This window comes from Lasiosphaeria miniovina (assembly GCF_030549165.1).
Source record: "Lasiosphaeria miniovina strain SMH2392-1A chromosome Unknown B0T26scaffold_7, whole genome shotgun sequence".
Classification (NCBI taxonomy): Eukaryota; Fungi; Ascomycota; class Sordariomycetes; order Sordariales; family Lasiosphaeriaceae; genus Lasiosphaeria; species Lasiosphaeria miniovina.
In genome coordinates, this window is record NW_026848226.1 from 3,906,783 (window position 1) to 3,931,957 (window position 25,175).

At 53.2% G+C, this 25,175-nt stretch overlaps 6 protein-coding genes across 6 annotated transcripts; 2 read left to right on the top strand and 4 right to left on the bottom strand.

Moving 5' to 3' along the window:
• The first annotated feature begins 526 nt into the window (after positions 1 to 526).
• Positions 527 to 2,845, top strand: B0T26DRAFT_728986 (kinase-like domain-containing protein). The gene is made up of 2 exons (XM_060442931.1): positions 527 to 2,322; positions 2,464 to 2,845. The coding sequence occupies exons 1-2, from the start codon at positions 907 to 909 to the stop codon at positions 2,569 to 2,571; spliced, it is 1,524 nt and encodes a 507-aa protein (XP_060292149.1). The 5' UTR covers positions 527 to 906; the 3' UTR covers positions 2,572 to 2,845.
• A 986-nt stretch (positions 2,846 to 3,831) lies between these two features.
• Positions 3,832 to 5,384, bottom strand: B0T26DRAFT_863609 (kinase-like domain-containing protein; the record flags this gene model as incomplete). The annotated part of the gene is made up of 2 exons (XM_060447775.1): positions 4,801 to 5,384; positions 3,832 to 4,722 (listed from the first exon to the last, which is right to left on the bottom strand). Exons 1-2 carry the CDS (start codon positions 5,338 to 5,340, stop codon positions 3,832 to 3,834), a joined length of 1,431 nt encoding a protein of 476 aa, XP_060292150.1. The 5' UTR covers positions 5,341 to 5,384.
• Positions 5,385 to 7,222: 1,838 nt separating this feature from the next.
• Positions 7,223 to 8,992, top strand: B0T26DRAFT_806680 (uncharacterized protein; the record flags this gene model as incomplete). The annotated part of the gene is made up of 6 exons (XM_060447194.1): positions 7,223 to 7,510; positions 7,592 to 7,639; positions 7,732 to 7,872; positions 8,169 to 8,341; positions 8,375 to 8,664; positions 8,706 to 8,992. Exons 1-6 carry the CDS (start codon positions 7,343 to 7,345, stop codon positions 8,990 to 8,992), a joined length of 1,107 nt encoding a protein of 368 aa, XP_060292151.1. The 5' UTR covers positions 7,223 to 7,342.
• Positions 8,993 to 9,652: 660 nt separating this feature from the next.
• On the bottom strand, positions 9,653 to 12,818 carry B0T26DRAFT_756454 (NACHT domain-containing protein; the record flags this gene model as incomplete). Its single annotated transcript, XM_060446100.1, has 5 exons — positions 9,653 to 9,793; positions 9,848 to 9,955; positions 10,018 to 10,116; positions 10,190 to 11,309; positions 12,613 to 12,818. The coding sequence occupies 5 exons, from the start codon at positions 12,816 to 12,818 to the stop codon at positions 9,653 to 9,655; spliced, it is 1,674 nt and encodes a 557-aa protein (XP_060292152.1).
• A 7,411-nt stretch (positions 12,819 to 20,229) lies between these two features.
• B0T26DRAFT_729011 (uncharacterized protein) lies at positions 20,230 to 20,452 on the bottom strand (the record flags this gene model as incomplete). The annotated part of the gene is made up of 1 exon (XM_060442932.1): positions 20,230 to 20,452. A coding segment is annotated over one exon (223 nt), but the record flags the coding sequence as incomplete, so codon positions are not given.
• Positions 20,453 to 23,330: 2,878 nt separating this feature from the next.
• Positions 23,331 to 25,036, bottom strand: B0T26DRAFT_656657 (phosphotransferase enzyme family protein; the record flags this gene model as incomplete). Its single annotated transcript, XM_060438729.1, has 2 exons — positions 23,331 to 24,623; positions 24,689 to 25,036. 2 exons carry the CDS (start codon positions 25,034 to 25,036, stop codon positions 23,331 to 23,333), a joined length of 1,641 nt encoding a protein of 546 aa, XP_060292154.1.
• Positions 25,037 to 25,175: the final 139 nt, after the last annotated feature.

Genomic DNA, 25,175 nt, shown 5'->3' on the forward strand with positions numbered 1-25,175 from the left:
GTTTATGGTCAGTGCGCACCCCACTTCCCACAACTGCAGTGCCCGCAGGTGAACTAACAATGGCCCGTGCGCCCACACCCATCCCTTCGGCCGCGAATGCCAACACTTTGAACCAGCTTACGGTGCGCAGCGCGCCCTGAGTCGAGTACCGGTATCCCTGATGATACCAACACAGGTACTATTCACCAGCGGTTCTTCGATCGGCGTTGACGATACGCGGGTCTTCTTGGGCCTTTTCGTGCTCCCGGCCTGGAAATGCAATCCTGTTCTTATATTACGGATCCAATATTCGGCGACAAGGCAACTCTAATTGAGATGCAACACTCGCAGAGGTGGTGACGCACTCGCAGAGCATCTCCACCGCAATCGCTAAACGTCAGCCACCAGGTCGCTAAGGCCCCGTTTGGCTGCCGGTGGCAAAATATCGGCAGATACCTATTTTGTATGCTTATCCGGCTCTGTCGGAGCTGGCCCACACGGGCTTAGCGTGTAAGCAGAGCCTCGTCTCCCGACACGTCCTTCTCACCCTCAGAGTTGCTGGTTCGTTTTCGGTCAAACGATAAGCCCACAGCTGAGGGTGGGGGAAGGGGTGCATGCATGATGCATGCGGTCAGACTCTTGTCGGCAAATTAAAGCTGCCATAGTCCTTGCTCCTTGGTTTCCTCTCGCTGCATTCGTGATTCGTCCGCCGTCGGTGGTTGGTTTCTGGTTTCTCTGGCATTTATCGCGCAGTATCTGATGATCCGACATTCAAGCTCAATTGCCGGCCATGTGTGACTAAAAGGCTGAGGTTTGGCCGCTCAGGGAGCTCTCTTTCTCTCTTGTCCGTCCCCCCCCCCCTTCAGCCTCGAGTTTCGACCCGTCTACTATTAATTATACCAATACCCTTGTACTTGTGCCGACAGTATGGCCGCTTCCAGTGAGGAGGTGGTGGATCTATACTCTAAAATTAGCGACAGCCTAGTGCCCAAGGAGGATAGTCACGGCAAGAAATTCCTTCCCGATGCGAAGCTGAGGGAGCTGGTGAACAAGGAGAGCGTCGCCGAGTATCTCCGTACCAAGTATTGGGAGGAAGAACCCGGTCGCATTTCTTCCGAGTTGATATCCTTCATCGTCCAAAACGCGCCCAGACTCTTTGCCACGCTCGTCATGGCTGGTTCTGCCGACTCAATTGAGGCCTTCTACAAATTGGCATTCGGCCAAGACAGGCTGTCGCCGTTGCTGCCGCTTGCTGATAAAGACATCAAGAGGGGAATTGTCAACAATTTTGCTGTTGGGAATTTCCGAATCTGGCAGTGGAAATTCCTGGCCCCAGTCTTCGAGAAGGGCAGGTTCAGGTACACATTTGGGCCCGAAGAGATCCTGCCCTTCACTAATGATATATCATCGGTGGACAACCGGGACGGGGGCTACGGCTACGTATCGAAGCGGAGTATCCATGCGAGCCACATTGAGATCCCTAGCGGACAGCACATGGACGTCGACGACGACAATAATCCTTGGGTAGCTGTCAAGAAGATGCGTGTAGCCACCGACGCCGCGCGAGAGGCCACGTCGCTTGAGAAGATACAGGAATTCAACAACGGACATATCATCAGACCAATCGCCTATTACCAGTGCCCGGAAGGGCACTTCTTCGTCTTCCCTTGGGCCGAGAAGGGGAACCTCTGGGACTTGATAATGAATAATACCCCGAACATGGAGGAGGGGTTTCTTGTTTGGGCCTTTGAGCAGCTGGCCGGGCTGGCCCAGGCCCTGGCCCAGCTGCACGCCGATCCTCAGACCGAGCTGCACGACGTCGACCCTGAGTCAAAAACGTCACACACGCGTCACGGCGACTTGAAGCCTGATAACATACTCTGCTTCCAACGCAAAAGCGACACTGTCAAACCCTTCTACTCCGGGGTTCGCCTGGTTATTACCGACTTTGGGCTGGCCAAAGTGCAAGTCAAGGCGACCAAGCAGCGCAGCACCACCCAGACATCAGTATCCACCCTAAGGTACCAGGCCCCGGAGCTCAGGACGAAAGGAAAGCGGCTGTCGCGCGTCTTCGACGTCTGGTCGCTCGGCTGTATTTATCTCGAGTTTGCTATCTGGCTGGTCTTAGGCCAGGAAGAGTTGAAACTGTTTAACGAAGGAGACAGGGAGTTCTACATGTTGAAGGATGATCAGAACGCCATCATGGATCCCGAGGTGGGCAAGTGCATGAAAAAGATTAGAGAGCACCCCAGCTGCTGTGGAGCAATCAAGAAGCTCGTCGACCTCGTTGACAAAGAGCTCCTCGTTGTGTCGGTCAAAACCCTCGACGAGGATCAGGACATGGTGGGTAGATCGCGACCCGGCACACCCGCTCCCGACACACCCTCCCCGAGTAAGGAGTCGAAGTGGAAGATTCATTTGCCGCGACGCCTGGCTCGCAGGACCGCTAATCGACATACGGCTAATGCTCTCCCACATGTACAGACACATTATCGTGCTAGTGCTAGGGATGTGAGCACAGAGATGGAAAAGATTGCTAGGGATCTGAAGAACGATGGCTGGAAGCCTGTGACGGCGGTCAACAGCATCTAGGAAGAAGAGTCGCTAGTATGGCTATACTATTGTCTTAGGATTCTAAAGTAAAGAAAGAAAGAAGGAAAGTCTACAAAGGTACGATCGAGGGTGCGGGGGTATAGTGGGGTGCCGAGAGCGCACGGGCCATTATGGTTTGCCCTGCCAAGGCTCGTGACAAAGCCCCTCAAGGAGAGACCTACCTAGTTGGGTAGTTTGGTTCTTGTTGGAATAGCGATACTGGTGACCGCACACTAGCAGGGAGGAAGCAGAGATCGCGCGAGTACGCACGTGCAAGTAGGCACGTGCGGCGCGCGGACCTCTCACACACACACAAAAACCCCGGTCGCAAGCAGAACCTACCTTAGTTCCAGAGAGAGAGAGAAGATGAATAAGAACAACTTTACACCCCCCCCCCGGTAGTACTACCACTTTTTGACCCGTTCGAACACCTACGTGGTTGGAATACCACGAACAGTTCTGGCAACAGGGTCTCTATTACCTAAAATTGAGAACATTGTAATTTTGTAACCGTCGACTGCTTTTATCTCTGGCCTACACGTCGTTATCGCGCAAAGATGAAACGGATAGAGTGATTAAGGCCTAGTGGTATCGCGCTAACAAACAAACCAGGGCTGGATTGTACACACAGGCCGTTACACCGGACCGACATACGCCAGGTCTTTCGCCAGTGTCCCCACGGCCCGCATGCTGTAGCACAGTGCATGGGTATACGCGTTACATAAATACTAGGTACCTGGCATCTTCGGGCCTCTGGAAATACACAAGAGAAAGAATGACAATGAGAATGAGGAAGAAAAGGATTTACGAGATGAAACTTGAACCAGTAGGATGGAAAGCCAGAATTTCACCCAGATCAGATCTCTCCTGATGAAATTGAACGTCACATCAACGTCCAGGTCGTCATGGTCAGCACAGATTTCCAAGGCAGCAAAACAAACCCCCAACAGAGTTTCGGATGCGGCTGCCCCAAGGCTTCTTCTTTTGCGTGAGCTCTGGCAAGGCACCAGGACCCGGCTCTTGCAAGGTACCAGAACCCGGCTCTGGCAAGGCACCAGAACCCGGCTCTGGCAAGGTACCAGGACCCACCGTACAGTACTCCTCGTCGCATTTGTCGTATATCTCTTGAAACCTTTTGACAAGCTCGCTAGATTTGACCCTGGCATCTGGATCTAACTTTAGGAGCTTGTCCTGGATAAAGTCGAGGATCTCTCCAAAGAGGGAGCTACACCGCTCGTGCTGGCGTAGAGTGGCGATTTGCTACAGAAACGTGTTAACGGGGGCAGCCAAGCCAATTAATGCAAGCAAGACAGGACAGGACGGCAGGGGGTGGGTGCTACTAGCCTTTTTGACGGCGGGGTGATCGATGGGCTTCTTCTTGAAGTCTTGGGTGATTAGGTGGAAGAAGGTGTCCTCGGATACGTGCCAACCTAAGACTTCGTGCAGCGAGCCCCCCATGCGACTGATGGAGAAGGCATCAACGCCGTCCCAGCCTTGCATGTACCACGTGACGAACTGCAGCAGGACGCAACCCAGTGACCAAAGGTCGTAGGCCTGCGTAATGTTCGGATGCGTCTCGCACTCGGGTGCGCGGTACGACTGCGTCATGCCGATGCTCTGAGAGGGGACCTTGGACACGGACGCCTGGGTGTGGAAGTCGGCCAAGCCAAAGTCGCAGAACTTGAGGACCTGCGTTGGCAGTTGGTGGTGTCTGCCGTCGCCGTCGCCGTCGCCGTCGTAGTCGTAGTCGTTGCCGTCCTTGCCGTCGCTATTGAACCACAAGATGTTCTCGGGCTTTATGTCGCCGTGTCGCCCTTTGGTGGAAAGGTCGCCCTGCTTCCGCGGCGGCGAGTTATGAATCAAATCTAGGCCTTGCGCAAGCCCTAGCATCTCGCGGGCTACCCAGCGGGCCAGGCTGTAGCCACGCGGTTGGCTGCCATCGTGCTGCCAGAACTGCATCAGGTTCCCGTCGGCCCACTGGAAAATCAAACAAAATCGGGCCTGGTACTCAAAGCTGAACAACAGCTGTACGAGGCGCTTGCCGTTCTCTTCCCCGTCGAAGCGCCTCAGATGTTCGATTTCGCTTCTGGCAAGCGTGGCCAAGCCGCCCGCGTCGATGATCTTGGCGGCGTAGGGAACTTCAGCGCCAATCTTGTCCTAGGTCGGGACACAAGGCAGGTTAATAGAAAGCCGAGAAAAGCATGCCGTAGGGTGGCCACTCACCTTGACGATCCGTGGGCAGCGCGTCATATGTGCCGGATGGATATGTACCTTCCTCACAATCGAATTGCAGATGGATTCAAAGTCGGAATCCGTGACTGCAGAGCTCTTGGTAAATGGCAGGACGAACATGCTACGAAAATTCTTGTGTCCAAACTCAACCTTGGCCGGGACGACGCAAGGGCAGCCCATGCCGAAGCGAGGCGCCAGGAACTGCCACTGGGTGGTGAAGAAGCTATTGAAGTCCTCCAGGTGCCACTGGTCTTTTGTGATAACGAGGCTCTCTACCGTTCTCTTCTTGTCTCTGCATCGCAGCGTGCGGCTCTCCTGGTCCTGGTCGAAGGGGAGGTCGTCGTCAACTATACCCTCGCAGATGAGTTTGACAATCATGTAGGGCCTGCCCATCAAAGCCAGGATGGCAAAAAGCTTCCGCCGACACGATAAAATGCTGGCAAACACGTCGCACAATTCCATGTGGTGTATCTGCAGATTTTCGTGCGAGATGATTCTCGCTATCTCATCCGTGGGCAAAAAGCGTGAGGTTGACATCTCGGTGCCGCCCGTTGACAATATGGACGACAACCAGATGCAGGGTTTCAAGGCGACATAAATCTGATCTTGGAGGGGGGCCAGCAGCTCCCTGCGGCAGTCTTTCTCGGACGAGATGTGGCTGCCCATGGAGCTTGTCGGCGAGTGTGACCATGACGCCGAGCCGTCTTGGGACGTATAAGAGTTGGACCGCGACGAAGTGAAGTCGTCGCGCGCCCGCTCACTCGAATTTGTTGAGGATCTGAATGCCGATGAGTTGGTGGTGGCACTGTCATGGGGCCTGCCCAACGTGCCCGTGAAGCCTAGCGTGGCGCTGGTCCAGGAAGCCGGAAAGGACAAAGAACGCGTGATAGAAGTTGACTGTGTTCGTGGCGTCAGCAGTTACAAGACCCGGGTGCTGGGAGAATTAACTGGGCAGCGCTGACAATGGTCCCATCATCTTCCCAATTCTCGCTGGCCGTCGCGCCGACGTCGAGTTGCAACTGGGTTTGGCGCGGTGTGTGTACCGGGGTTCGCCACTGGCTCTGCTGGGGTCTGCTCATGGCGTATCGGGAGATCGCAAGGACTTTGCAGTGGCTGAGGTGGAGAGCGGTGAGACCCAGTGATGATGCGGTGAAGCCTAGGTAATCATGGCCGTGGACGATTGAGCGCGCGTTGCGCGGGTAATGATATACTCGGCCCTACGCTCCAGAGTCACCGTAGCCTCGCCAGCCATTGCTTTACTCTCCCTCCGCTTCATGTCCGACAAATCCTCATGAAGATAAGGCGTCACCTCCTGGACGTCCCGTCAAAAGGCGACAGAGTCCTGAGAATGCCGTCGATTCTCGGTGAGCGGCGGCACTGTAACCCACCCGACTTTGAACCACACCATCTCCTCTCTGTATCTATCTGCCTCTCTTATCTTTGGAATGGCTGTGCCCAAGTTGTGAGCCACACACGGCTTCGATGATGAGGGTCACTGTCAATGCCGGTTCAATATTATTCCAAATCTAGGTAGCTAGGTTGGATGACGTTTCTCGACGCCATACCCTGTGCTCCAATTCACGAGAAAACTACCCAAGTACCTAGTTAAAGAGAAAGGAGAGTACGTGTGGAGCAACACCCGGAACCATCCTTGGCTAGTACGGAAAGATGGTGTGAGCGAATTTTCTTCAAGGACAAGAATTGCTAGGCAAGACGGCGGCGGGCACATCTGCGAAGCCCTACCCGAAGGAAAATTCTGACGAGGCTCTCTGATGTCCAAGGTGGCCCGAGGTAGGCAACCAGGGCCACAAGGTCACGCTTTGCTTTTTTGAGGTCAATATCTGACCAGGGAGGGTCACAATGCCTAGCTACTGACCAATACGCTCCTCATTCTCCCTTCTAGAGACGGGAGGTGTCCCGCACGAGCGCATCACGCTTCCCTTTACGGACCACAGCCGGCGGCCTCCGAGCCATCCCAGGACAGCGTCCGGTAACGAAAACAGTTCCAACCGTCTGACCGCGCCCCCCCTCTTGGTGTATTTATTTGCCCGACACGACTTCAAGGGGGCGGCAAGGGTGTGGAGATGAGGACTGAAAGAGCGGTCACCAATCATCCGTGGTCACTTATCGGCCTCGTGAGCTCCTTCACACCACCCCGAGGGCAATATTGGCCTCAGTACCACAGATACCTTGCTGTTCCCTTGCGCGCACGGACATGCCGGCGGTGAAAAACCTTGTAGTGGTGGTCTCGGATGTGGGTGGCTTATCTCTTAACCATCCCTATCCGACGGCACTCGAAGTAGGGAGCCGGGCAGAGTTCAGAAGCTTTTTCGTCTCGGGACCTGGGCTTGCTGCCTCGCACTCCATCTCCCCACTCCCACCCCTTCTCCTCTTTCTTTTCCCTCCTTCTTCATCTTCACCGGCAAACATCTCATGCACAGCTCTCTCCTTGAAAGATTAGAAAGCCATCTCGATAAACTCTTTCAAGGGCTCATTCTCTCTTCAGCCGCAAAAGACACCACAATCTTGATCTTTTATCATGGCCAGCAAGCCAAACCAGCAGGACGACAAGAGCGTCTCGCCGTCGTCGCCGGACAGCCCAAGCGAGGAGGTCCGTAAGCTGCCTACCAGATGTGTTGAGAACATCGACAGTCTGGTGAAAGCAGTCCAAACTCTGGTCGGGAATGAGGGCACGTTCAAGATTGAAGTGAGTTATCTTCTCCCACACCATGCCGTGATTATTGGCGTGAATATCAAAGGCAAGTCAATAGTTAACCCACGCCAACAGATGCGGCATAACTCCTTCTTCGTCCGATCGGCTGTCAAGATTGAAATGGTTCGTCTTGTTGCCCCTCTGCCCCTCTGTCCGTCTGTCCCTCTCCCAAAACAGTGAACTTGACGGTTGAGAGAAACTTCGTATCATTATAGAAGCAGCTTTTGGAGCTGATTGCCCCAAAGGGGCGACGGCTCTCGGCATGGAAGTTGGACGAAAGCGAAATGCTTCCGCACAGCCTGGGTGCCGAGGCAGACACGGGTCACCAGATCACAGCCAATTGCAGTTCGGAGGATGTCAGTGTTAGCGCTTGACAGCACGTGCCAGGCATGGGCGCTAGCTGCTGCATAGCCGCTAGGTCTAGGGTTTGGTTTCTCCTTCTCTCACTAGCCCGCCACTTTCTTAGCCGTTACCAATAGAGTCTTTGGATTATCGCCTTTTGCTTTGGCTTTATAATGATAATACAGTCAAGGTTTTATCACCAACGATAGTTAGAGGTAGAATTGGGCCATGCATTGTGAATGGCTGTTGCGCCTGAGCCCTGAGGGACTGAGGGTTCACTTTCGTAGCTCAAATAGCACATCTCGTGCAGGACCTGGTTGTTGCCGACGAGACTGCCAACGACGGAAATGTCCCGGAACACGACGTCGCCCGACGCCAGCCGGAACCCGTCGCACGGAAACGACTCGACGACGCAACGGCCATAATCACGCAACAGCGCCACGCCGTAGTCCAAGGCGCGCTGGCTTTCGGGCAGTACACCGAGTAGCCGGGCGGGTGGGCGGACTGCGCCGCCAGCCTGCGCGCGGGCCGGCTCGATCCCGCCGCCGACATCGACCTAGTGGTGCTCTCGCACGTGCACTGGGACCACGTCGGCACGCCGTCCGACTTCGCGCGCGCTACCTTTGCCGTCGGCGCCGGCACCCTCGACCTGCTGCGCCATGGCGCTGTACCCGGCCGAGCTCTTCAACCACGACGAGCTGCCCGCCGCGCGCACCGTCGAGTTCCCGCCCGGCCCCCCCCGGGCGAATCGTCGTACGAGGCCAGCAATGCGAGACACCCCCCTAAGCACACGCCCATGCCGCACGGTACGGCCGCGCCGCTGCTGCCTGCTGGCGTCGGCTGGCAGCCGCTGGCCGGCTTCCCGCAGCGCTAGACGTGTTCGGCGACGGCAGCGTGCACGTCGTTGACAGCCCGGGGCACCTGTTCGGCCACGTCAACCTCCTCGCGCGGCTTGCCAGCGACAGGTACGTGTACCTGGGCGGCGACTGCTGCCACGACCCGCGCATCCTGCGCGGCGACAGCGGCAATGCGCTGTACGATGATGGCCGCGGCGGGCTGCGCAGCGTGTATGTCGACACGGGGGCTGCGCGGCGCACGCTCGACCGCATTGCTGCGTTTGTGGCGGGCCATTAGGAGGGCGCGGCGGTGGCGTCGGCGGCAGTGGGGAGCAGGTGCCGGTGCAGGTGGAAGTGGCTGTTGCGCACGGCGCCGTGTGGAGGGAAGCGAATCGGTCGGCACCGGTTCTGACCAGGGACGCTGTGACGGTTTCTTGCTTGGCTACTTGGTTACTTTGTTGGTGTCTGCCGTGCTGCAACATAGGTCAAGATGCCCGGCCCCGATGCTCTAATTACTCTCCAGTCTAGAATGGAGGTGATGTAACGACTTATAGAGGTAATCATTCGTGAGCCATCTTAACATACTGGAAAGTTCTATAATTTCTTCAAATCTATAAATTAACTTGCCCTCCTAGGCCCTTATGCTGTCAAGCTAGCAATAAGGAATATAGATAATGGATCGGAAGAACCGCAAAATGTATTATATACGCTAGATGGGAATAACAGCATATGGAAGATAGGTGTCACGGCCGGCTTGGAATGAGGGCGGAACTCCTCTATTGGGCGCTATAGACGAAGATTCTGAACTAAAGGGAAAAGGGAAAAGAAGCTCAAAAGCCTCCCCTCGCGAGATTCTTCCAGGGCGTCTCAAGATGGGGCTCTGGCCGAGCTTCCATTGGTCAGTCGGGTGGATCCCTCTGGCTGGTCGGGTGGATCCACCCGGCTGGCGTCTGATTAGTCAGAGCGTCTGGGAGGTCTGGAGGACCAGGCCCTCACAGACGCCGTCTAACATGCCTGCGACCAAACTCAGGCTCTCAAGCCAGTAGAGATACTTCTTCTTAAGAAATGTGTGAACCAAGCCGTGGTCCTGAAGGGCATCCTTTCGCCCGGACGCGCAGAGATGCTCAATTCAGTGGACGCACGAGTACCGTACCGTCGCCAGCGGGTCTGGGCAAGGCGTTTTGATACTGCTAATAAGCGAGCCAGGAGCGCGGAGGCCGTACATATCACGACTGAGTGTTTGGGATATGGCGTTGAGCGACTTTGAGAAGATCGTGTAGTGTAACTCTTCTACTCCAGAAGGGAAGATGGCGGATTTGTTACCGACGAGAAAGTCTTGGGCTGATCGATGGACGAGGTAAACTTTGTCGTCTCGAAGGAAAAGAAACGAGCCACAGAGTCCGACAATCCCCCGAAGAGCCCCTAAGGGATCTGTAACACGTTGTAACCCGTCCACAAAGAGTAGTAACTCTTGTAAGACAAGGGGTCTGCGAACAACCGATGCGATGGCAAGCGTATACCGACAACGCTCGACATCCCCTGAACTATTTAGCCGGTCCGACATCCGGCCATACAAGCCATCTAGGCCAGGGGGAAATGTGCTCAGCTCGGTGATGGCGTTCCATTGCGGGACCGACTCGAGGTTCTGGCAAACCAGGGCCACCCAGAGAAAGGTACCGTCCGCGTGTGAGGAGAGGTAGTCCCGGATAGCCGTTTCTGTCTCGCCGTCGTAAGCTTTCTTCTCTGATAACTGGCTGGTCTTATGACGGATATAATGATCGACAGCAGCAGTAACCGATTCCGCATTTAGCTCGAGGCAAAGGGGGATGTTCTGCGCTGCTTTCAGTTCCTCTTCGATTTGCGACCAATTTCGACTGGAAACGATCCACTTGACGCGAGACGAGACGGACGACTGCCGGACAATGAATTGGAGAAGATTGCGTCGATCTCGGTCGTCGGCGCACTCGTCCAGCGCGTCGATTATGAGACAGGCGCTTGGAAGGGCCGGATCCTGCAGCACATCGGCCAAGATCTCCGACAGTGCGAACCAGGCGTTCTCTTCCTCGAACAGCCGCTCGCCGGCGTGCTCGTGCTTCTTGCGCACATACCCGAGGAGGGATGGTCGCTGCTCGATGAGCATGTAGAGCAGGCCGCGGACCACGGCGGTGGCGTTGTTGATGTGTTTGTTGGTGGCTTGGCAGAAGAAGGAGAGCAGGCCGGGGATCGTGGACTGGTGTACTTCTTGGCGTAGCTCGTCGATGATGCCGCAGAGCAGCATGGTCTTGCCCTTGCCGGGATCGCCCTTGATCCAGAGTAGACGGCTCTCTAAATTGTCGCGCCACTCCGTGAACTCGGATTTCTGGAGAACCCACCGATACGAACCCTCAAGTAGGCCGCCTTTGTCATGCTCAATGCGCTTCTTGTCGTCGCGGGGGTCAGTAAGTCGCAAGTGCTGTACGCATTGCAGTTCTTTCTCGGACAGCTGCTGGACCACAAGTTGACGTAGATAGGAATTGGCCTGTAGTGCAGTGTAGATGGTGGTATTGGCTTTGAAGCGCTCCTCAGCGTCATCCTCCCACAAGAACGCATCGGCAACCACTACTGTCGGCCGTGCTCTTTCCGTTCAGAAGAGTTGAAGATAGATTTGGAAGATGAGGAAAACGGCGTCGAGTATCCATTTCAATGCGTCGCGAGGTCTCTTTCAAGAATGAAAAACGCGACTGAGTTGATCAACTATATGCAGTCGAATAGTCGATACGTGCTGTGGAACTTTCAAAATACAACGTCTCAATCTGGCACGGTGGAGTTCCGAGGCGGCAGACATATGAGAAGGCCTGTGCGGACTAAACGATGGATCGCGTTCACTGTAGCATTTGTCGCCAAGGTGATCGAAGATGTAAGTCAGTCGCGGAGGAGCTGCTCCGGCCGTGTCGACTAATATTTTGACAGAAGTATATCTTCAGCATGTCTGCCCAGTCAGATATAAACAAATGGTGGCAGAGCATTCGCCATCATGCTATGGATCTTAGCATGGACGAATTTCTGCCCGGGAGTTGGAGGTCTATGCGGGACATAGTTAGATGAATTCTAATGGGCCCGTGTTTGATCTGAGCCTTCTGTACTAGCGTGTCCCTTTTGGAGCCTATCCATTACGTCGAAACGTGCCTAGTCTATCGAAGCCGCTTTTATCGATAAATATGTAATGGTATGGTCGGCATCCCATTAGTTTAAGCCGGTAATAGTAAAAGTGCTATTCGGTCGTATTGTACTGTATGCATTTGATACAATGTAAGGAAAGGCAGGTACGCCGGATCAAGGTGGTCACAATGGAGGCAACAAGAAGGTGAGAAATGACTGGCAATGGTGTAAGACTTCAACCTGGCCCTCGCAGAGGGAGGTGGGCGAGGGCCACTACTTATATACATAGTTTGGAAGTGTGTGGGGAATGTGTTCGTGGAAGCGTGGTGCCCCGTGTGAATCCGTTGCCAGCTGGTGGCAGGTGGTGGGCGCGCACAGAGTGCGCGCATGTCAGGGAGTGTGTGTGTTGAGGTGCTCTTTCCTTACATACAACCAGTAGAGTAATTAGGCTGCTAGCAGCTGTGGAGTCTGGGCGGTAGGTATTGAACAATAAGTGTAAACCCGTATAGGGTCTAATAAATAGAGTCACAATTTGGGTGACCAAATCCTTATGAGTCTAGGGGGCTTAGATTGACTATCGGCGTCCACACCACAAGGCGGTGGGAGCCAGCTTTTGTATACTAGTCCAATACTCACGATGCCTTAATGAGTCTCACTGACTCTTAGTGAGGGAGTCACGTATCTTCTGAGAGAGTCTTGGACCGTGCGTAACAATTTGGCGCCCAGTCATCCAAATGAGGAATTATATCCGCCAGGGCGCTGTAAGCCAGCGGCCTATACATTACATCCATGGTAAGCCCATTCACGAGGTGAATCCCTTCGTCTAGAAGGTCGTCGATTAAGGGAACTGCAATATCACGAGAGTAGTATATCATGTCCTGGGTCGCGCGAATGAGATCTTTCCGAGCTTCTGAATTGTTATCGGGACAGTCCCTGAAAAGCCTAGCAACGATGTCCGGCTCCAGCCACTCCAAAGCCTTAACCATCTTGTCATGGACTACCTGAAGGAAGGGGGTGAAGACTCGTAAACTAGACAGCAAAGTGCGAAATACGAGCTCCGTAATGCACAACTGACTCCACGAAAAGGTCGGCCGGACAATGCTATTCGAAGTAAGCACTACCGATACTGTACCACACTTTTCTTGACGGTCGAATCTCACAAGATTAAATACTGCCATAAGTCCCCTAGTAGGTGCTGTACTCTTCATATCAGCGCTACGGTTCGCCGAAGAAACCCCAGCCAGCTTATACCTCAAAGATTCCATGCTCTTCAATCTCTTCGCTGGTGAGAAAGCTTTGCTGACATTGTGTCTGTGGTAGCGCTTTTATATATTAGAGCCTGCGCTTTGGAAATTCATCATGTCCTACCTTCGTTTTCTCGTAGGACAATAGTCCCGCCTCCAGATATCTGGAAGAGCTTTAATGATTCCTCGCTTAACTTCCGGTCGCACAAACCGAGATCCTCTCCAATTGGCGCATAGCAGTTGATATCTACCGGATACCTATCTCCCGGGTCAGTCTGTTCGTTGAATATAAAAGTATGCATTGCGAATGTTGTATAAGGTATAGATTTAGTTATACCCACAACTTGTGAAATGGTAGTTATAAATAGGGCTGAAAGATTTGATTCTACCTTAATAACAGGTGGTGGGCAAAGCTTTCAAATGGAATGGGAACATATCGGAGTGATGCAAAGAGCCGGAAGCGAGCCTGTGCCGCTTGTAAAAGTTAGCTCCTGGCACTGCCCATGTAAAGTGAGGCGAGCGATAGTAACTCCATGCAGGATTGAGGATGAGCATTGGGGCCGTTAAGTGGCGCAAAGCGGAAAAATGTTCTGGTGCGCTGGCGTGGAGTACGCTGATTGGCGCTGGTTGGGGGTTGCCCGACCAGGCGGTAAGGGTGTGACTTCGCAGCAGGTCTTCCCATGTCACAAAAGATGCCTCACCGGGGCGAAAAAGGGATTGCTGCCTGGTCGTGGATCACGTTCGCTGGTGGCGATTGGCGAAGAGATTGCCCAGCTTTGTACAGTCTCGCTGCCGAAGCGGTGTCGTAGCCAAGCCATACAACCAGGTGAGCCGCAAGTCAAAATGACTTCCCGGTCCTATCCAATTTCATATTCATTTCATATCACCTTAGGTACAAGATGGAGCGCCAATCCATCTCAAACCGCTATATCAAGCTAGAAGACCTTCGTAGTCTTCTTATTTCCAAATTCGGGGCCGGTAGCTTTAAAATACAGGTAGGTCGGGAACCACTATATTGTTGGCGACGGATTTTGACCCTATTTAACTTAGGAGAGAGACGAAAGCTACGAGATCAGTAGAATATCTATCACGAACTCCCGTGGCACTGGGCGCAGCGCGCCCTGGTGGGGCACCGGGAGCGGGGTAGTGGGGCCTCAGGCCACAACGCGCTAGCGGGCCCGAGAGCATGCAGGAAGCAGTTCGGGCCTGGCCCGAACTGGGGCCGCTCTGTCCCCGGGCCTGGCCCGAGCGGAGGAGGTGTTGCCTCCGGGCCTGCCCTCATTGGCCAGCCATAGATAGATATATACGACGACCGTGGCACCGGTCTTAGATAGTTCTTGCTTGGTTCCTCAAGCAAGCAATACACATTCACTGCACTCATATACTTTGAGTGGCATTCCGATTTGACTGTATTACCCGTGTGTTGCACGCGATCGAAGTTGACAGCGCATTGAATTGTCTGCTCAATAGGTCTAAAAGTACAGAAAAGAACGCTTCCTTATACTCGTGGAGAGAAGGCAAGGGAGGCGTTGTAATCAGCCCGAAAGAGGGCATTCCGAATGAAATGAAGATATTCCGAGTGATGCCTGATTGAGCGAGGGAGCGCCAAGACAAGGTCATATGACCGGCACGTGTAATTTAAGTACATAGGTACATAGGGAAGCGGGGCTTACCCTGACGCGGTTAGACCGCGTCTGCCCCACCAAAGGACCACATTAAGGTCCTCGGCAGGGCAGTGCTCCCGAGCTTCCTCCCTCGATCATCAATTTACCTACCTTTTCACGAATAGCCTACCGCATTCCGTGATCTAGGTGACGATCACCCTTCACCGAGTCAAGAATGAAGGAAATAACAAAGAATGAAGGAAGCTCAGAGGCATGTCAACCAGGGCCTGTCCAATTCCATGAAAAGTGGGTCAATTCCAGACGACACTGTGCGATAGGAGCTTGCCCTTTGTTTTATCTTCATAATTACTAACCCTAGCATCCTGTGGAGCCCGTGCTCCCTTACAGACAGACGACCCTAACAGTCGAGTGGTTTGTAATACGTTGCTTGCTTCCTTCCTTTGGTACTGATTGAACAGAGTGCTCATCGCACACCGACAAGCTGGCTACACCACGGACAGAGGATCCGGTCGGAACCCAGCCAGAAGAGAACCCTGTGGAGTCCAGTGAGGACGACGTGGTCAGCGATTCCAGCAGTGAAGCAGGATCGGTAGCACCGGAAGATACGCACCTCAGAGACGCAGACGAGGAACCGGAAACCCTCAGTGAAGGATCAGTTACCCGGCTCGCTCAACAACTGGAACCCCTTGCGTTAGGGGAAGACACCATGGCGACCCAAGGAGGATTGGCACCAACTGCCAACGAGCTAGCCCTTGAGGCTGAGCTGCGAACCTCCAACGCGCGGATCGCAGTCCTGGAGCAGGCGCAAGCCCAGGTCACGGGGCCAAGGATCAAGAAGGCTATGATTCCCATGCCGCCCCGTTACGTAGGAGACCCGGAGAAGTTCGACTCGTGGGGGACGCAAGTCATCGCGTACATCGGCTACTATATAGCCGAGTTCCCGGACAGACTGGACCGCATTACGTTTATCGGAGCACTACTAGACGACAAAGCCGCAACCTGGTTTGAGCCTTACCATAAGGCGATTAACCAGGCCGACAAGGATCGGGACCCCACGATCAGGAAGATCATGGCCGACGGGCATCGAGCAGTGCTTAAGGAGATGGCGAAGTTTTTTGAGGACCACCAACGACTACTCAAGACGGAAGAACGAGTCGATCGTTTACGCTAGACGCGTTCAGTTGCGGAATACGCGGTAGACTTCCAGACCCTCATGCTACGGCTTGACTGGACCTTGCAGAGCCAGCAAAAGGCATTCTACAAAGGACTCAAGGACCACGTGAAAGACGAACTCTATAAGGAAGAACGACCTGACACTCTGGATGAGTATATTAGGGGGGCGATCGCCATCGACGAGCGATACTTCCAGCGGCAGAGAGGAAAGCGCCAGGACAACGAGAGCGGGAAAGGTAACCGCTACAACAAGCCTAACGACAAAAAGAAGAGGCACACGCCAAGCACCTCGTACAGCACTCACCCAGGACCAATGGATGAGAGCGTCGGCGCACTCTCTCAGGCACAGCCCAGGAACCAGGGCCAGGGACAGCGGCCACCACGCGACAAGAAGAACGACACTTGCAACAACTGTGGCAAGATAGGCCACTGGGCTAGAGATTGCCGACAGCCCAAGAAACAGGGACAAGGAAGACCTCCGAGCGACAGGAGGGCACGCTTCAACGATTCCCAGGCCATTGGTGTTACGGCACGGCCGAACTATGGCCCGTGGTGCCGCAACCATGCACTGGCTGGAGGCTTCACCTCGCAGCCCCTCTTCCCAATCAGGACTAGCCCGATTACCCCACCACTCAACCACAAAACCACAGCCTGCAGGACCGCAGGCTTCTTCTTTTCCTTTTCTTTCCTTAGCTTAGTTATTTACGAATACAGCCATTCTTTACTTGCAGCATTGACTCTCGTATATGCCTGCCTTCACAGTAGACTCTAACATCGGTATACATAGTCTTCCGCGGCCCCTTTCTTTCCGTTCACTACAATCGACCCTTTTTCCTACCTTGACATCCTCTTCGAAGTTACCTGCAGATGGTGACAGTACCTACCTAGGTAATTACAACTTGATGGTGAGACTCCAGCGGCTTGAGCATAATTATATCCCCATCAATTTCCCATCAATTCTCCATCAACTCCTCAACTACAACAACAACCACCACGTCCCAACAAGGACAGAAAAGGAAAAAACGACACCTCTCACAATAAGACCTCCGTCTCGGCTAAGTCAGGTGACCAGCTTTTAGACCAACCCCCTTTTAGACCACGCACTAAAATCGCCACCCCACCACATCATAAAATTCAATTGCTCACAGCTTCGTCAATTAGATAGCTACGTTAATACAACTTGCAGTGTCAGATTCCTCTTCTTATGAAATTTTAGAATCTATAACATTCTCCCCAGCAGTTAATCTTTGTGCGCAGCGGATCTCCTCAATACCAGCAAAGGCCTTATTGGGGTCGATTTCCACCCTCCTTCTCTTCCGGCCTCTCGCACGTTCGAGGTCTTCCTAGGCCGCTTGCAATTGTTGTTGAATGGTATCCAATTGGAAGGCCATGTTATCGAATCCTTTGTAGGCTTTCCGCATAAAAAGCCGTACGCTGGCAGTACGTTTATGTAAGGAAAGAGCACCCCAAACGCCCGGTCCGGCCCAGGCGCCACCAGCTGGCCCCAAACAGCTGGCCCGGCCCAGGCGACCAGCTGGCCCCAAACACCCGGCCCAGGCACCCGCCAGATTGAGCCACCCAACTATGTATATAAATAATGGCCCTCGCCCACCTTCCTTTGCGAGGGCCAGGTTGAAGTCTTTTACCAATGCCAGTCATTGCTCGCCCTCTTGTTCCCTCCATCGTGACCACCTTGATCAGGCGTACCTGCCTTCTCTTACAGTTTAGTACCACGTAGAAAACGCTCCCCCTGAGCCGAGAAATCCTTGGCCTCTTTAGGGGTAAACCACAAAGGCCGGCCCTCCGAATTCTTGCCCAGAATGGGGTTATTGAACAACTCAAGGCCTGCAGAAGGTGTGGGGGCTAAGTTAGGTGGGGGAGTAAGCGAACGCCACTGATCCAGAATATTCTAGATAAGCGAGGAACACAACCAACCCTCTTATATAAAAAGCCCATAACTCAACCAATTCTTTTCCAATTCTCTTCATCTTCAATTCGTTTTATTCTTCTCTTGACAATGGTTTCATATACAGAAGAAGACCTCCGCAAGGCTTGCGAGGAAGCCGTCAGAACACATCGATTACGCAAAGTCGCGCGAAAATGGAACGTTCCACCCTCCACCCTTTATGGCCGTCTACATGGCTCCCTACCTCGAAATGTTGCTCATCAAGATGAGCAAAGGCTTACACAGACCCAAGAGGATCGTTTAGTCGAATGGATTCTTCTTCAACAAGATTTAGGATTGCCCCCTACACATGCACAGATCAGGGAGCTTGCACGCCGTATTCTAGCTGAAAGGGGGGACTCCTTACCACTTGGAAAGGGGTGGTGCCGTGCCTTTCTTAACCGCAATCGAATTTTGAAGACTCAGAGGGCCAAGAGAGTCGATTCGGTCCGCGTCAACTGCGCTACAGAGTCAACAATTCGGCCTTGGTTCAACCATTTCTAAACACTAGCTATCAAGGCGATTAAGCCAGAGAATCGCTGGAACAAGGACGAATCTGGTATTATGGAAGGCAGAGGAACCAACGGCCTTGTCATTGGAAGCCGTGCCTTTAAGGCGCTTCAAAAAAAACAGCCTGGAACCCGCACTTGGACCACTTTTGTCGAATGCATCTCAGCAGCTGGCCGTTGCCTTCCTCCTTTGGTCATTTTTAAGGGGAAAAGCGTTCAACAACAATGGTTTCCTTTGGATATGAAGCCATTTCAGGATTGGTTCTTTACAGCAACTGAGAAAGGATGGACTACCGATGAGACAAGCCTCAAATGGTTAAAAAATGTGTTCATTCCTCTCACCAAGCCAGCAAACTCCTCTGAGAAACGACTCCTTATTATTGATGGCCATGGCAGCCACACAACTGCCGATTATATGTGGGAGGCATTCACAAACAATATTCACATTATTTATCTGCCTCCCCATACTTCCCATGTCCTCCAACCCCTAGATTTGGCCATATTTGGCCCCCTAAAACGACTTTATCGCAGACGGCTTGAGGACCTTCTTGCTAACGCCTTTGACGACTCTTCTGTAGCCGGAAAACGTGCGTTTCTGGAATGCTACCAGATTTCACGCACAGAGGCAATTACTAAGAGTAATGCTAAGTCAGGATGGAAGGCATCAGGCCTTTGGCCCTTGAATGTCAACAAACCGCTAAGAAGCCCACTCCTCCTCAAGAATTCTAATACTTCACGCCCCTTAAGAACTACTATAGTTACCCCAGAGGTTCGCACACTCCGTATGCCAATCCTGGAGGATTATGGAGACGATCGGGTGCAGTGGAGGACTCCTAGAAAGGCACGTGATTACGTTGAGCAGGCAAAGAAGTTCGCACGCATCATCAAAGCAATGCCAGCGGATAAGCTCTTCCTCAGAAAGATTGGTAAGGCTTTGGATGAACAGGCCTTTGAACTGGCTATTAGGAAGCGTATCACCGCACAGTCAACTGCATGAGACAAGGCTGCAATATGGTCGCTGTATTCGTAGAATCTAAAGCTAAGGAAAGAAAGAAGAAAGGAAGTTTCTAAAGCTTGGGCAGGGCGCAGGGAAATAGGACGTGGGGTGCACGGGCCATCTAGTCTAGTGGGGTCCGGGTCGGATCCACTATTCCAGAGTTGTCTGCACTTGCCGTGACAAAGCGAAAGATTGAAGGTCTAGAACACACTCTCGAATCAATAAGAGCCAGAAAGAAGAAGAAGGTTGAAGAAGATCCAAATACCACCTTTGCGAATATTCAGACTATTCGTGAGGCCCAGAGAGCTGTAGGGCGTGCAGCAGAGGTTTTAGAAGATGCGGAAGAAGCGGATGATTCAGAGGATATCAAAGATTGTATTGAAGTTTTGTAAATAAAAAGATCACCCTTTCTTTTGTTGGAGGGTTAGTTGGGACTCCTGCTTATACAGAATGTTCTAAATCAGTAGTGTTCGCTTACCCCCCCACCTAACTTACCGTACTAATGCAGCCATTGGAATTCTTAATAACGAGGCTGTTGCTTAGGGGCTTCCTTAGGGAGACTGGCCACAGCCCTGTGGCCTTCCAACCAGCCTTGATATTTGACTCGGTCATTCCGTAGATTCTGGGGCGCCTATAGCATTCTAAAAAGGCTTGTTTTGCAAGTACAGAGTCGCTGGTTAGGCCAGAAAGCAAGTCATTCAGCTGTGCCCTGTACTTAGCCTTCAGCGGGCCGAAAACGGCTACATCCACGGGCTGGAGAACGTGAGAGGTGTGGGCTGGCAGAAATAGTAACCGTACGTTGTTGGTAAAAGCCAGCCACATAAATTCCTCAGTGGTATTACTGCCGTGGCCATCCAAAATAAGGAGGCGTTTCTCCTTAGGGTTGGCCGGCCGAGTGGCCGGATGTAAGGAAAAGGACACCCCAAACACCAACTGCGCGCACAGGGTGCGCGCCCACCACTTGTCACCAACTGGCTAGAACACTGCCAGCTGGCATACGCTACGCCGTGGCGCCACGACCGCAGACTGATGCCCGGGCCGAACCCCTGAGCAGGTATATAAACAATGGCCCTCGCCCATCTTCCTTTGCGAGGGCCAGGTTGAAGTCTTACACCAATACAAGTCATTGCTCCCCTACCTTCTTGCCTGCATTGTGACCACCTTGATCAGGCGTACCTACCTTCTCTTACACCGGAAGAAAGACTTCGCGAAGCCATTCGACGGCAGTGTCATCGTCAGTCCACCCGTTTTTGGTTGGTTTGAAGGCCCAACCTTCGAATGGGGTCAAATCGCGTGAGTACTACTGTTGCTGGAGGCTCCCACCCTTGAAAATAACCAGTGGGTTCAGAAACCGGCCGTCGGCCGAAACACACTCTAGAATGGTCGTCCAAATTTGGTCTCCAGACTTCCTCTTTTGTAAAAGTTTTCTAGATTTGGAGCCTACAACCAGACCGTTATCTCCAATGCCATTAGCTATGCCAATTTCGTCCATATTGTACCTGTTCTCCGGCAGAATGGCCTTAACCCCTAGAAACTCCAGGGAGTCAAACCAGGGCCGAATAACGGCCTCACAGGCTCGGTCAGCATGGTTTGCGTGGATTCTCCGTGGTCTCTTGGTAGAAATGGAAGGATTTCGGTTCAAAAAGCGGCGGCATCAGCGCTTTCTAAGGTGGGTTGGGGGGTTCCTAATGACCTCCTGGAAGAGAACTCCTTCTGCGAGACGTTCTTCTAGTGCTGGAGAAAGCTTCTGATTGATTATTTGGGAGTAGGTGGCTGGATTGCTGCCTTTGGATCGATAATATAAAGTGTTGTGGGGGATGCCGTGGTTTTTGGCCGCATCTGTCACCGCACAGTCAACTGTTATGAGGCAAGGTGTGGGAACTACCAGTCGATCAGAGGATGCAGTCGCACGTGATTGTTCAACCGGCTGCACAGCCTCAGTGGCTGACTAGCGCGCGGGCCGCTATGCGGCACGTGCGCGAAGCGCACCTCTCACGTGACCTCCGGCATCGCCAATTCCAACGCGCATCCTGTCACCGTAGTTCGTGACCTTTTAGACATAGAGCAGACCAGAATACAACCACCACAACCACCTCATTCGCATCGGTTACTGCAGTGACTATGGAACGAATGACCTTGCCATTCCAACACAAGGCTGCAATGTAGTCGCTGTATTCGTAGAATCTAAAGCTAAAGAAGGAAAAAAAGGAAACGGATTGGAATCAAATTTGTGAAGTTGTGGGCGATTGAAATAGAAGAGTTGGGTGGCAAGGGTTAGTCATCCTTTAGAACCTTGAGGTCTAAAAGGAGGTTGGTCTAAAGCTGGTCACCTAACTTACCGTTAGTGTTGTTTTTGACGATTCAGCAAATACTCTCCAGCAGAATAGGTGATGAAATACACGCCTGTGAATCATATGGAATACACGCCTGTGAAATCATATGGATTGGGTCGTCAACCAGGGTGTACCCTGGGGGGCACATAAAACGTATTGCTAAAAAAACACCAATAAATTTGTAAAAGAAAACGGCGGCCCTAAGAAATGGACTCGGTAACCAGCGTATTCACACTCCATTTTAGATCCGTTGATCTAGCCATCAATCTTCACCATGCCGCCCAAGTTCACACCAACAATTGTAGGAAGGATGCATTTGGATATGTAACGAAGCAGAACGCGAGCATGATGTAGGGGTAAATGCTCAATCGTGCTGCGGTCCGCGCTAGTCTAAATCCGGCCTACCAGCCACATGATCGTGAGGTGCACGATCCATGACACTTTTGGGTAATTAGTAGCGCGGGGCCACTAACCTTAAAAAAGTGATGCAATCGGCCCCAAATCCGAAACTTGCACTCTTCCACCCAACCACCAACTGTTACGTAATAATGCCCTCCTGACGGAATTTTGCCACCAATTAGGCCACCAACGATGATCTTCGCCACCAACCAGGCCACCAACGATAATCGGCCCCTATAGAGGCCTTGATGCCTACATTGTTGCCTAATACCGGTTTGGTCGAAGGATAAATAAGCCCTACTTTTCTTTCATTTTTTTCTTGCGAATGGACGAGACTTAAATACACTTCAATTGAGCTGCATTGTCCACAACAGTTACTATCTTGCCGCAAGTCCGGCTCTGCCTCACTAAGGGTTGAGGTTATTACTGTTGGTCAGGCTTTAAGAAATGGTAATTCACCAGAGCTGAGTCTCGAGAAGTCACTGGTCAGGCCGGTAGATGGTCGGGCGGATGAATACGTCGGCGACGTTGAGTGAAGCGGTGACAAGGCACCACAACACAACAACCACCAAAACAACACCAAGGCGAGCCGCAGGCAAGCCTTGCGGAGTACAGGTATAGGGTTCCATAGCCGGGGGGTCAAAACAACAAAGAAAATGGCACTACTGAGTGCACTGGTCTGGGGATCTCAATTCATGGTAAAAAGACGTGATTTCTGAAGACAGGCTAGAAAAGAAGGTAAAGAGCGATGTTGACCTCCGATCAGAGGGGGGCGGGCTAGCCACCTTATGTGAGGTGGCTAGGCCAAGAAAGAAAGAAAAAAGTATACTAGACCTAGATTACAATAGGTGAGGGTGCAAACAACCCTGTAGCCTGACCCCTAAGCCCCTGATCATGAGTGCCTCGGTATTCAGAAGGATCTCCTCGGTAGCCCGGTAGTAGAGCTTCGAGGACCTCACACCCCCGCATTGCCTGAAGAGTGTAGTTACGAACATTGAACTGAAAGTCAATAATCCTATCCTTAACCATGCGGGTTTCACGTCTTGGTCAGAGTTGATAATTCCCCAATCTAATTGCAACCCAAACGAACCGCAGAAAAGCAAACTCCAAATTTTCAACCAGGCGGTTAATTAAAATACAAAGCGGCGACGTGTGGTCAAGAACACTGTACCAGACAGGTTCCAAGTACTGGCAGACAGAATTATCACCCCTTGCCATGCTGACAATTCAAGCCCGTATTATCCCCGCTCACCGTCGCAAAAGAAAACAAAAACTAATTATCAAAAGGCCAACTCTTCCTAAACTCCTCTTTCTTTGCCTCGTCCTCTCCATACGCCGTCTCGACCAAAACTTCCCTCGCTTGTGTCAGCGCGGCCTTGATCTTGTTGTAGTCCCTCTCGACCGTGAGACCCTTATCCGGCCAATCGTCGCCCATCTGCTGCTGCAGCTGGGACATCAAATTAATCCCGCTCGACTCGGCATCCATTTCGCTCCGTATTACCGTCGTCTCGCCGTCATCGCTGTCTTTCGGCAGCTCCAGATCGAGCATCAGCCCCGCCAACAGCGACTCGCCGTACTCGTACACGCGCCGCGCCGCGTTTAGCGTGTTGCCCTCGGTCGAGTCCTGGAACTTTTCCAAATCGTAAAGGGCGGGAGCCTTGTTGCGCACGAGAAGGCGCCAGGCGATGCAGAGCGCCGAGTCGAAGTACGCCTTGAGCGCCGCCGCTCGATCCGAGTCAGACATGCCCGAGGTGTCGGGCGCAGCAGGGGGCAGGTCTGCGTCGTCGTCCCCTGCTGCGTCGTTTCCTGACGCGGAAGCCGAGTCGAACAAGTAATCGAGAAAGGCGGGGCGCACGGCGTGGTGGTCGAACAGCGGCGCGACCTGGACGCCCTGCCAGTCAATCACGGCGGTGATGCGGGTCGGGTTAGACGGGTCGACGAATATGTTCTCGCCGTGCAGGTCGTCGTGCCACAGGTGCGGGGCCACCAGGAGGGGATTGGTGGTTGACAGGACGCGCGGGAGCAGGCGGTCGAAGGCGGCTAGGGCGGAGATTTTCTTGGCGGGGGTCGGCGTGTAGAGCTCGGGCGACGGGCCGGTGACCATGAGCATCTGCTTAGCGGGGGGAAGGCGGTCGATGGCGACGCGTTCGCGGGCGGAAATGGCCGTGCGGTAGGCGAGGGCCGACGTCCAGGGGCCGCGGTCGCACTCGAGGGACGAGCGTTCGGCATCGTACCAGTCGCGGCCTGTTGCGGGACCGATGACGAATCGCTTGCAGGGCGGGCCGCCACCGGAGATGGGGACGGCGAGAGAGGACGGCCCGGCATCGGATTCGTAGTACAGACTCCCGTAGCCCGGGAAGGGGAAGTCAAGCCAGGACTTGTAGTAGGAGAGCACTTGCGTGAGCACGTCGAGCTTATCGGAGAGACTCATATGGTCCCAGAACTTGTCGAGGGGCTCGCCGGCGGCTTTCTCCATGATGATGTACTCAGCGCCTACACTGTTGTCATCGGCCCGCGAGCTCCACGCATGGACCTTGGGGGCAGGCGTTCGGAGGACGTCACGCATCTGTCCAGTACAAGAGTCAGCTCCAGGTGTCTTTTGTCTATGGAAGGAAGGCGTAGGACACGGACAAAATCGATGGTGGCAACTTCGCTAGCTGTTGTGTAGTGCGGCACGCCAGCGTTGGGATTTGGGACTTTAGCAATGACTTCTCGGCCGTCATTCATCCGCAAAATGTATGCCTTGGTGTACATGCCATCGGGGCACTTGGTGACGGCGATGCAGTGGTCTGCTCCGATGGAAGAGGCGGCGATTTGGGCGAGTTGGTTCATGTCAAACCTGATTGTCCGCTGTTGAATCTGCCGCGCTTCATCAAAGACGAATCGCCCGCGCGTGTAGGTGAACAGGCTGGAATCATTGTTCCAGTTGGGGGACTTTGGTGCGGCATCAGCGCTTCGGCTTCTTGCTGTCGAGCTCATGGACACCATGCCGGTTGTAGAGCTGGAAGAGATGATGGGAATTGAGAATGAGTTGGGCGAGGCTTTAGAACTGGCTAGAAACAATTTGCTCGGTTGCGGGGGCTTGAACTTGAAGAAGCCCTTTCGAATTCGTAAGAAA